This window comes from Lepisosteus oculatus, chromosome 9 (genome assembly GCF_040954835.1).
Source record: "Lepisosteus oculatus isolate fLepOcu1 chromosome 9, fLepOcu1.hap2, whole genome shotgun sequence".
In the NCBI taxonomy this organism is placed as follows: Eukaryota; Metazoa; Chordata; class Actinopteri; order Semionotiformes; family Lepisosteidae; genus Lepisosteus; species Lepisosteus oculatus.
The window spans coordinates 4,138,858-4,150,134 of record NC_090704.1 but is presented as its reverse complement, the minus strand read 5'-3'; the positions used below and the strand labels follow the sequence as shown (position 1 = coordinate 4,150,134).

Sequence of the window (11,277 nt, the reverse complement as noted above, 5' to 3'; positions counted from 1 at the left end):
GTAGCTTGTTTTTGTGATTGCACTTGGGGTGATTGTATAGATACAGAATATAAAAATATTTAAAAAGCCTCTATTTATTGCCCTAGATTTCAAGCAATTCAAATTAAGAAAGTAAAGATCTACACCTATCTATCCCTTAACGTGTATCCAATGATATCAAGTAATGTTGATATCATTGGATTTTATTAACAAGTGTTTCATAAAATCATGTGTACAGGTCATTTTGTGGTGCCTGATGTGGAAAACAAAGACTTTGGTAAAAGGTCCTTTAAAACTGAACTACGCAATGATCTGTCGAGAAAGTAACGCATTAGTTTATTGATCTAACAAAGAAAAGCTAGTCATAAACTACCCAACAACAGCTAAGCTGTAACAGCTAAAGAAAATAAAAACGCACCATGAGGACTGAAGTAGACACCCATTTACCTTTCTGAGCACTTACCGCAGTTAATAAAGAAAGGACACTCGAGTCTCAAAGTATTTCAAAATGTGTTCTAAACATTGAAAGAATTTTAATGAAAAGGGTGGCGCTGTTTGTCAAAATATTCAGATTAAGGGCTATGAAAAAGGCGTATTCAGCTGAAAGAAAAGCTAAACAGGGAAACTAATAGAAGAGTTTTAACTGCTGACCGACATCGATATATGCACATTTAGATAATTGGAAGACAGCAACAATTATTGAAGATAACACTGTGTGGTCAGAACGGTTCCTGTTGCTTATTCCAGGGACAGCACCATTGAATAGGGTGGACAGGACCAGTGACAGGGGCCGGACTGTAATAATGTACTGTAGCCCTCTTTTCTCGGACACTGCTGCGACTGAACCAGGAGTTTCTACTGTGTCTAGTGGGATTGGTGCGTATACGCGAAAAGGCACAGTACCGTACTACAATCTGTGACGAGCTGTTACCGGCGTATGTACTCAGACTATTTCTGTTGACTCACAAGTTTCAACACTGTTTAATTGTATTCAAATCACCTGGCTTTTTTTTTTTACCAGTACCTAGTCTCAGGACGTAAATAATACTATTATACTGTTTTTCATGCTCGACTCCTATAGTTCAACCCAAATATTTTCTTCAGCACGCGTGTACAACATGTATCCTTAATATTGCACTTCAGCGCTATTGTCTGTTTTTTAATAAGGACTTTCTAATAAGTGTTTGGGACGTAGAGAGAGGAATTACCGTATATAAAACATGCCTCGATTCATAAAACGTGAATACTTTGAAACTTCAGTTTCATAATTTAAAGGGGGGGGGGGTCGATGTTTTCAGTCAATTGCGTTACGCAATTTTCTTTTCTTTCTTTTTTTTTGTTTGCTCCAGGTGATAACAGTAAACATATTTAAAAACCGGGTGTTAATTTTGGACCTGGAGACTGAAACTAGGTAAAAGGTCGCCTAGGCGATTGGGAGTGGGCTCGTGACGGAGGGGGCGGCGGTGATTGGCTGGACGACAGTTCCTTTTGGGGGCAAAGGTTGTTCGAACGTTCAAGGTCCCGAGGAGCGCAGGCTGTCAAAATGATGCACTTAAATAAGGTAAAATATGCCTTAATTACTCGGATATGACCATTATATGCAGAGATGCGAATGCATTCGAAGATCCTCCGTGCTGCATGTTTCTAGGTTCTCTTTTTGTAAGACGATGCCTTTGCGTAGGATTTATATAACGAGGTAGTCATGAGCTGTTGCAGCTGTTGTTTTAGTGTATGTACGTACAAAGAGGAAATGTTAAGGACTACGCATTATGTGGCTTGCATTTATTGCCGGAATTCCAAATGTGTACGTTGTATTTTATTATTGCAGTACTTTGGAAGCGAACGGAGGCGTCCAGAATTGTGGGCTGTATGGCGGATGTGATGTAGGCATCTTGCCTGCAAAACTGAAATCTAAGCTGTTGAAAACAAGGTGTTGCGTGCAGGTTCTGTAACGAGCTGTAGCGGCGATGGTCGGTCTCTGTCGCCGAGGTTACTCGGTAGTTTCTGATCACCCTTGCCTGCGCTGGACGACACAAACGCCAGCAACGTTTTATCGCGGTTATATAACCCAACATAATCCAATCCCGAAGTCGTACAAAGAGGGATATAAAAAGGTTTAAACGTGGCGAAGCTGTAGTTCTATTTACAATGTCTCATTTTCAGCGTGGCAGTTAGCGCTGCTGCGCTCACGGCTTCAGGTCCGGGGCGTGGTTGAGGACCGAGGGATCTTCTGTGTGGAGTTTGCATGTTCTTCCCGGGATGGCATGGCTATTCACCAAGTGCTCCTGTTTCCTCCCACAGTCCAAACATAATTGTGAGGTGAACGGGGTCTCTCGATTGTCCCCACGCCTGTGTGTGGCTTACAAAGGACTGCCTTCACCTCTTGCTTGTCCTGTTGCCTGTTGAGTTAGGCTCTGGTGCTCTAATAGCATTATTACTGCAAGCAGACAGATGGGTAGATCTCATTCGACACTAGGGGCTCTTGTGCAGTTTTGTCGAATCGGGTCGGGAATAGATGAAGTGTTGCTGTATCTTTTAAGTTTTGGGGGGGGGGGGGGATCTTTCAGGGTTTTTATGCTAAAGAATTGCAGGGCGAGGAGTAACAGTTGTGCTGCTGTGTTTTTTTTTTTTCCCCCAATCTGTAGCTTCTAAAAGCCACCGCTCAAGCTGGAGTGAGATTCCAGGGCACTACAGCCAGAGCCGCCCCAAGTGCCCCCAGAGCTGCTGTTGGAGGGTTTAGTTTTGGTGAGTAGAGTGCCGTGCGCCGTGTTTTAAGCGATTCCACCTTTCCCCGTGGATAGCTGAAGGGATGGCTCATTTTGCAAAGATATTAAGCCGTTCAGCGCCGAGATCGGGCGTCTTCGTCCCCGTGTAGCGGAACGGCTGCGGTCTGTGCCAACACCACTCCGGTTCTACCCCCTGCAGACCTGACGGATCAGCAGAAGGAATTCAGGGAAACGGCGCGCAAGTTCGCGAGGGAGGAGATCATCCCTGCGGCGCCACACTATGACCGGACGGGCGAAGTAAGTGCCGCAACGCACCCTGGAGCCTGATCCCTCGGCCAGAGTACAGACCTCCAGTCGTTAACTCCCGTTGGTCGGGGTCTTGGTGCTGCCTTTTCTCTCTCATCCTGCCGTGCGGAACGGTTCGGCTGGCCTGATGAGGCTGTAGGTTAAATGTAATGATTATTACCACCACACATTATCTGATGTGTGGTGAGCGTTCTGGCGCACTATGGCTGCCGTCGCATCATCCAGGTGGGGCTGCACACTGGGGGTGGTGGAGGGGATCCCCATTACCTGTAAAGCGCTTTGAGTGGAGTGTCCAGAAAAGCGCTATATAAGTGTTAGCAATTATTATTATTATTATTATTATTATTATTATTATTAATGAGTGGGGAGCGCTCGGGCCTGGACTGAAAGCGGGCCTGTTTTCATAGCTGCCTGCGATTGTTTGCATTCTGACCTTGAATAACCCATAACGGCAATCTGTCATGTCCACTGGAAGGCTCTTGCAGCAGCCCCTGAAGAGGGTGATTCAAATGCCTCTTCTCATTATTAGAAGGACAGATAAGCTTTCCCCTGTCTTAATATTCAAGCAGCATCTCCAAAGAGCTCAGGCCTCATTTGCTAATGTGCAGATAACTGCACAGACAGGAGACTGAGCAGCTGAATTGTAACTAGGTTGCAGTTGTATTGGCTTGGAAATGGCACTATCAACTGTGGTTAATTTATGCTCTCTTTTCTATTGCCCTGTAGTATCCTGTTCCTCTTATTAAGAGAGCCTGGGAGCTGGGCCTGATGAACTCTCATATTCCAGAAGACTGTGGTATTTCTTATGTTCTTGTCTTGCCTTTTCCATTTTTCCAAAAGGAAACTGTTGTTTTCTTTGATCTATGTGATACACATGGTGCTGTTAATTCCCTTTCCTCACTTCTCAATTGCTGGAAACCTCACTCCAAGTATTTTTTCTCTTCTGTATTTTTGTAACGTACGTTCTTGTCGGATGCAGGTGGCATGGGCCTTGGTATTTTTGATTCCTGCCTCATCACGGAGGAGATCGCTTATGGCTGCACTGGTATTCAGACAGCCATCGAGGCAAATTCCCTGGGGGTAAGGAGACTTGTTCTGTGCGTTTTAAGTGAAATACCACTAGGTTGTCCACAGACTGAAACCGCACAGCAGCGTGTATCACTATACAGTATATAGATAGCTGCCAGTGTCTGTTTGTGTACCGTATGTGTATTTTTGCCATTAAACACAGTCCAAACAGTTGTTTTCTTCATTGTCTTTAGCAAATGCCAGTCATCATTGCAGGTAATGATCAGCAGAGGAAAAAATACTTGGGCCGAATGACAGAGGAGCCCCTGATGTGTGTAAGTATTCAAGAAAAGGCTTACACTGTACAGGATTCACTTGTAGAGCAGTGTGACAGAGTTAAATAGTATTTCAGTTGCTAATTGAGGCAATGTGAAAAATCACAGTAAAAGACAGTAAAAGGCATGCTGACAGTTGCAGCATGAGTATGTTCAACAAGCCTAGAGCCATGTGACATTTTTGACAGCGGGTTCGAGAGAAAGAGAGCTATGAAATGCTTCTTAGCCACCTGAGAGGTGACTGGTCCACTCTGATGACTTCTGTGTCTAAAAAAAATCTTGATAATGTTTCTCTTGAACTTGCATTTAATGTTCATTTACCTTGCATTTTTTAAATTTCACACTGTCGTTAACATAAGATTCACAGCTTCATTTTTGCACAATTCTTATCAATACAAATATATGGATTTGTATCAGATAATTTTGAGTTGAAGCGCCAAATATACATAGAGCACTGTATATCGAATGCAGCCTACGTTAGTGCTGTGATATTACAAGGTGAAACTCTTTCAGGTGACAACTGACATGCATAATATTGCATTAAGCATCTCCAATAAAGCAGGTGAGGGCTAAATAATTCCAGATTTGTTCCGTTTCCAAATTGTTTTCTACAACAAAAATCCAGTCAAAGACATCGAGGGAATAAAATTGTGTCCTTAGTGACCATTCATGCCTAGAATTTTCTAGTAACACACAACCACTTGCGTGTGATGGAAAATGACACGGAACAATTGTTTTATACCGCAGTATAATTGTGCAGAATTTAAAAGAGTAACGCCAGTACCATCGGATCAAATGCAATTGAATTTTGAAGAGTAAAATGTACTTTTTTTTTGTCTTCCCCAAGGCCTACTGCGTGACCGAGCCTATTGCCGGCTCGGACGTGGCCGGAATAAAAACCCGAGCGGAGAGGAAGGGGGACGAGTACATCATCAACGGGCAGAAGATGTGGATCACAAACGGAGGCAAAGCTAACTGGTGAGGCTCCAGCAGGGGACGGGCTCGGCGGTGGCGCTGGGGAGAGATTCGATCTGTGACCAGGCCTTGCGTGAAGGGGGCGGGTCCGCCCCTGGCCGGGCTGCTGGTGTCTTGCAGAGCAGAGAGAGCGGAGGGAGATGTTAACCCAGCTGGCGTGTTTTTGCAGGAGGGGGTGGAGTTTCAGCTGTGACTCGGTTCTGACTGCCAAGCCACTGTGCCAGTAAAATAATAATAATAATAATAATAATTATAATTGCTTACACTTATATAGCGCTTTTCTGGACACTCCACTCAAAGCGCTTTACAGGTAATGGGGACTCCCCTCCACCACCACCAATGTGCAGCCCCACCTGGATGATGCGACGGCAGCCATAGTGCGCCAGAACGCTCACCACACATGAGCTATCAGTGGGGAGGAGAGCAGAGTGATGTAGCCAATTCATAGAGGGGGATTATTAGGAGGCCATGATTAGTAAGGGCCAATTGGAAATTTGGCCAGGACACCGGGGTTACACCCCTACTCTTTTCGAGAAGCGCCCTGGGATTTTTAATGACCACAGAGAGTCAGGACCTCGGTTTTACGTCTCATCCGAAGGACGGCGCCTGTTTACAGTATAGTGTCCCCGTCACTATACTGGGGCATTAGGACCCACATGGACCACAGGGTGAGCGCCCCCTGCTGGCCCCACTAACACCTCTTATATACAGTTTTGACTGTATATAAAATACAAAAAAAAACATTTTTCTCCAAATAAACAAATATGCAACTGTACCACTGTATAGTATTGACTTGAAAATGAAAATCTTGATTTAGGCTATATTGACGCATTACAGCAGCAGACACAAGTTCCCTGAATCTGAGGCAGCGTAATGTGTCATAAACTGTTTTGTTGAACCGGGCCAATTTGTCCATGAGCTCTATTTTTTTTTTTTTTAAGTGCATTCAGCCCTCATCTGTCTTTGTTGCTGACAAATCTAGTTCTTTGGAATGTGCCTGCTTATGATACAGCGTTCCTTACGTACATGTGCAGCTACACATTTGATGATGTTTTTAGAAAATCATGCATCACATAATCTAAATATCCTGCTGGTGAGGCGGTAGAGAGTTGGTCTTGAATGGTGATGGAGCACAGAGAAGTGGCTTGTACAGTAGCAATATATGTTCTCTGTGGACACATAGAGGAATGGAATTGAACTGAAAGTGAATGTAAGGCATTAAGTGAAGTGCCGCTTTGTGTCTGCGCAGGTACTTCCTTCTGGCTCGAACAGATCCTGATCCCAAAGCACCTGCTGGCAAAGCCTTCACTGGCTTCATTGTGGACGCAGACGCCCCAGGAGTTCAGCCTGGCAGAAAGGTGACCCTGAATTTTTACATTTTCCGCGCAATATTAAACATTTCTCAGTTTTCACCTGAAGAAGATAAAGAGACAACTCAAGGTATTAGAATTTCCTAAATCCCAGAGATCTTCAATTTTTGTTCCTTAACTTAAAGAACAAGATCAGATTTGGATTTTTGAATGTTACAGTCCTGTATCCATTTGCTTGTCCAAATGTTCGAATAATCAATTTAGTCTCCTTTCCTGGAAAACGGCAACATTATATTGAATGTGCAGTAAAGCCTTCATCAAGGGCATGTTTGTGTTACTGTGAGATTAAAAGTGTTAAATTATAACTGCCATTGACAAAAAGAAAAAACCTCCTCTTCTATGTTTTTATAGCTATCAATAGTATTTGTCACTGTAAAACAATCTGCTTTTTTAACTAGGCATAGTGACACTGGGTTTGGCAGTGACTCTCTTGTTTGGTTTTACATAAAGAAAGAAAGCAGAGAAATGAATTTCCCTACCCCTTACTGTAATTACGGGAGTCTTACAAGGACCTGTTTTACCTCTAACGCTTTTTTTTTGTACAAGTAATGCATCAGCCAATATACAAGGGTTCCGTAGTGTCTAACAGTTTTATATTCTCTAGGTCCCACTATGTTATTAACAGGGTTTTTAACAGAAAACTAAATTGATGGTATTCAGTCATAAAAGTGATGTGTTTTCTGGGAGCTTCAGTATCCTGCCTGACATGTGACTTGGGCACTTACTTGAATGCCTTGAAATTTAGCACGTTAAGAATTTGCAATCCAAAACGATAGCTGAGGTTTTTCATATTGGAAAGAATAAGCAAAAACGGTTCTCTGCAAAAAAGGTAATCGGTCCTGCCCAACTTCTTCGTCTGTGGGAAAGTTTTTTTTTTTTGGATGGGCCTCAAAGCATACTCTTGGGATGCCTGAAGTTTTGTTCTTCTCAGCAATAAACTTTGTTACTGCTGCTTCTTTAAATACACGTTACTGGGAACTTTGCTCCATGACAGGCTGCCTTGTTTACTTAAAAGGCGTCTCTTTTCCTAGTGCTTTTACTTTTTCCTAAATCATATCTCAGTAACTTGCCATTTACCTGTACTTTAGTTTCCAATCTAAGACCACAAGCTGGAGCAAAATTAAAGGTTACTCAGTTTGATTTCAGGGATGGGGTTCAAAACCAGGATCCAATCCTTACTGACAGACATATGTACTTGTTCGTTTTCTCACGTTCACGAATACAAAAGCCTTGTTGTCAACGGTTAAGCCTCTTCACCATCTCAACGCCAAAAACAAGAATTGGTGCTCGATTACCTTAACCCGGTACAAGAAATGTGGACTTTTGCCTGCTTTTAGGAGATGAATATGGGACAGAGATGCTCCGACACACGGGGTATAACTTTTGAAGATGTCAGAGTCCCTAAAGAGAACGTCCTCATTGGAGAAGGAGCTGGCTTTAAAATCGCTATGGGAGCTTTTGATAAGACCAGGCCTCCGGTGAGTGTCGGAAACGTATTTCATTATTATTATTATTAATATTATTATTATTATGATGATGATGATTATTTAATTATCTGGCAGGTGGCAGCGGGAGCTACAGGCCTGGCACAGCGGGCTCTGGACGAAGCGACGAAATACGCTTTGGAGAGGAAGACCTTCGGCAGGCTCATCGCCGAAGTAAGTGCGCCCGTGGGGGAGTGGAGGGGGAGCGGCTGGGCGTGTCCGTTTAGGAGGGGAACGAGTCGTTTTGTCCTTGTGTGTCCCGTCAGCACCAGGCCATCTCCTTCCTGCTGGCGGAGATGGCCATGAAGGTGGAGCTGGCCAGGATGGCCTACCAGAGGTCCGCCTGGGAGGTGGACGAAGGCCGCAGAAATACCTACTACGCCTCCATCGCCAAGGCGTTCGCCGGAGACATCGCGAACCAAGTCGCCAGCGACGCGGTTCAGATCTTCGGAGGCAACGGGTTCAACAGTGAATATCCTGTGGAGAAGCTGATGAGAGATGCCAAGATCTACCAGGTACATCTCTGGAATGCACCCAATAAAATATTTATTATTGTTTGTTTTTTTTTGCTTTTATTATTATTTCAGTGGTGTTGAACAGCGAAAGCAAAAACTTTTTTTTTAACATAAAGCAATTTATTTGTAATATCCCGCATTAAAGTTTCCAATTGCTGGCAGTAGGCATGCATGGAAACATGCACCACTGCTCTTATTTTACAGTATATCAGTGATCTAGGTTCTGGTACAGTTAGCAAAGCACTTATTCTTTCAGATGGTATCAAAAGGGAAGTTTAGCAAACGGTAAAGTACAGCGTATAAAATTAAATAAAATTCAAGTCTGGTCTAACAAATTCCTGGCAGATGACCTTTTAAGATAAGTGCAGGGTTTACCTGCAGGTAGCAACACTAAATACAAACTGGGAAACACTGAGTAAGATGTTTATGTTGACACATTTACATCTTCTAGACAACGTGGGGAAGCTTTTGAAAAAGGGAACAAAGTGAATTAAAAGCAAAGGTTTTACGGATGTTATGATGAAAGTATAACCCCCCTGTAGGCCTCATTTACCATAATGTTTCCAATTTCAGTCACCATGTTATAGAAAAGATATTGCTGCTCTGGATTCAGTCCAGCAAAGATCAACCAGATGCATTCAGGACCTCAGGGAATGTCCTGCACTGACAGACTGAGGAACTGAACCTTCTTAGTTCAGTTCTACTAGAAAATGTCACATGTGGACCTGATACAAGTATTCAAAATCCTCAGAGACCCTGGCAGAGTCAAGCCAGTGGACATTTACGGAGTGAACAGCGAATCGTGAACCAGAGGCGTTCTGTGGAAATGCATTTAAAACTGATAACAGGAGACACTCCTTTACCCAAAGGGCTGTGAGATGATTGAACACGATACCCAGCCATGTTGCTGATGTCTAATACCCTGACTTCTTTCCAGAAACTGCTGGATGAGATCTGTGGCTACTAACAGCCAAACAATCTAGATGGGTCAAATGCCTCCTCTCCTTTTTACCCACCTTTCTAATGTTCATGGGATTAAAATGTGTGGTGTCATTGATGTATATACATTCGTTTTTCAGATTGTTTTTTTTAATAAAAAATGTTGGCTCACTGATTGTGAGAGATTTTAATCAACATTATTTTCTTTTTCAGATCTATGAAGGTACAGCTCAGGTCCAGAGGATGATCATTGCTCGTGAACACATTGGAAAATACAAACAGTGATTGCACTTTTTTCCTGTAACAGTCTTCCCTTTGTTATAATTTTATGTCCTGTATGTAGAGTATCAACGACTATCAATGCAAGTACGTTCTTTGCCTTCCATATTTTAAATAAATTGGTGCCTATGACACAATACGTGAGCCTTAGAAAATGGTAACCTGAAGCCTTTAAAAGCCTTTATATACTGTTATCAAAGATAAGAGCTGCATTTGGGAACTAATTTTTGCAAAGCTGAAATAAAAAGGATGTTATATATTAAAGTTTTCTGGTTGGGTTTTTTTTACAATGTTTTTATGTATCTTTAATGGGGAAGCACACATCTGGATTGTCCTGGGTGTGTTTGTTTGCCTTTGGGTAGATACTGTACCAATTCTACAGGATATTGCTGATGCTCAGAGGAATGTTCCTACTAACACGAAGGAAATAGTTTCAATTCCACCACTGTTAGTTGTGTAAATTAACGCTAAATTGTACAAATCTAGTGTAGCATGTTTTGTTTGCTAAGTGAGCAAGTTTGAGTTCATGGCATTTGTTTGCTCTGTAGAAAATAGACTTCTTAGGTTGAATTTTGCCACAAAGGAGACTGATTTTGTCACGTCTCAGATCCTGAGCAAGGATGGATCTGGTCAGTACTGGGCTGAGAGAAGCCTGGAAAAAATTTCCTGCTGTAAGCCAGTGGTGTTAAACTCAGCTCAAAGTCTTTCATGGCTGAGTGCTGAAATGCAGCTCAGTAGAAGCACAGTTACCTATAAAACACCATCAAGCCCGGTTAGAATTATTAACAGTTATATAGTCGATCGACAGCTGTGTAACTGAGAGCTCAATGAGTGATAATGATGTTTTATTTATTCAAGAACAAGCTGTACAAATGCACATATAATACAGATACCAGAAGAAAAGGTAAAGAGGAAAAGAACAACAAACTGATTCAGTTTTAAATTTCATGCTGAAAGCTGTAGTGAACAGACAGGTCTGCAAGAGAGGTCTAGAAAAGTCAGCAGCTGAAGAGTAATGCATTTGGGCAGCACGTCCTCCACGATGACTCTGTTGCCCTTTGCTTACAGCTTGGTCTTCAGCAGACATACTGTAGACACCCCGAATCATCAGATCTATTGAGATTACGTCTCCACATTGGCTAGTCCGGCCTTCCCTTGTTTGTAAGGTATATTCTAAAGAGTAATAGTTTGCTCATTTAACCAACACTTAAAAGATATTTCAGTGCCCTATATATGAGCATGAGAACCTTTTTGTTCACACTAAATTCCACATATAGACAATGCAATTTATGTGGTACAGGATTTAGGTGCTGATGCAGAATACTTTTAGTTGTTGCAGAGATGTTGGGATCATATGAGCC

General features: G+C 42.6%; 1 protein-coding gene across 2 annotated transcripts; it reads left to right on the top strand.

Annotated features, from left to right (window-relative positions):
• Window positions 1-604: 604 nt before the first annotated feature.
• Window positions 605-10,180, top strand: acadm (acyl-CoA dehydrogenase medium chain). Of its 2 annotated transcripts, XM_015355412.2 has the most exons (13): window positions 605-855; window positions 1,329-1,540; window positions 2,625-2,724; window positions 2,905-3,002; window positions 3,738-3,807; window positions 3,991-4,091; window positions 4,274-4,354; window positions 5,202-5,332; window positions 6,579-6,687; window positions 8,037-8,177; window positions 8,262-8,357; window positions 8,450-8,698; window positions 9,851-10,180. In XM_015355412.2, exons 2-13 carry the CDS (start codon window positions 1,523-1,525, stop codon window positions 9,920-9,922), a joined length of 1,266 nt encoding a protein of 421 aa, XP_015210898.2. In that variant the 5' UTR covers window positions 605-855; window positions 1,329-1,522; the 3' UTR covers window positions 9,923-10,180. The 2 variants fall into 2 exon arrangements, with proteins under 2 accessions (XP_015210898.2, XP_015210897.2); XM_015355411.2 differs by lacking the exons at window positions 605-855; window positions 1,329-1,540 and adding an exon at window positions 2,145-2,293.
• Window positions 10,181-11,277: the final 1,097 nt, after the last annotated feature.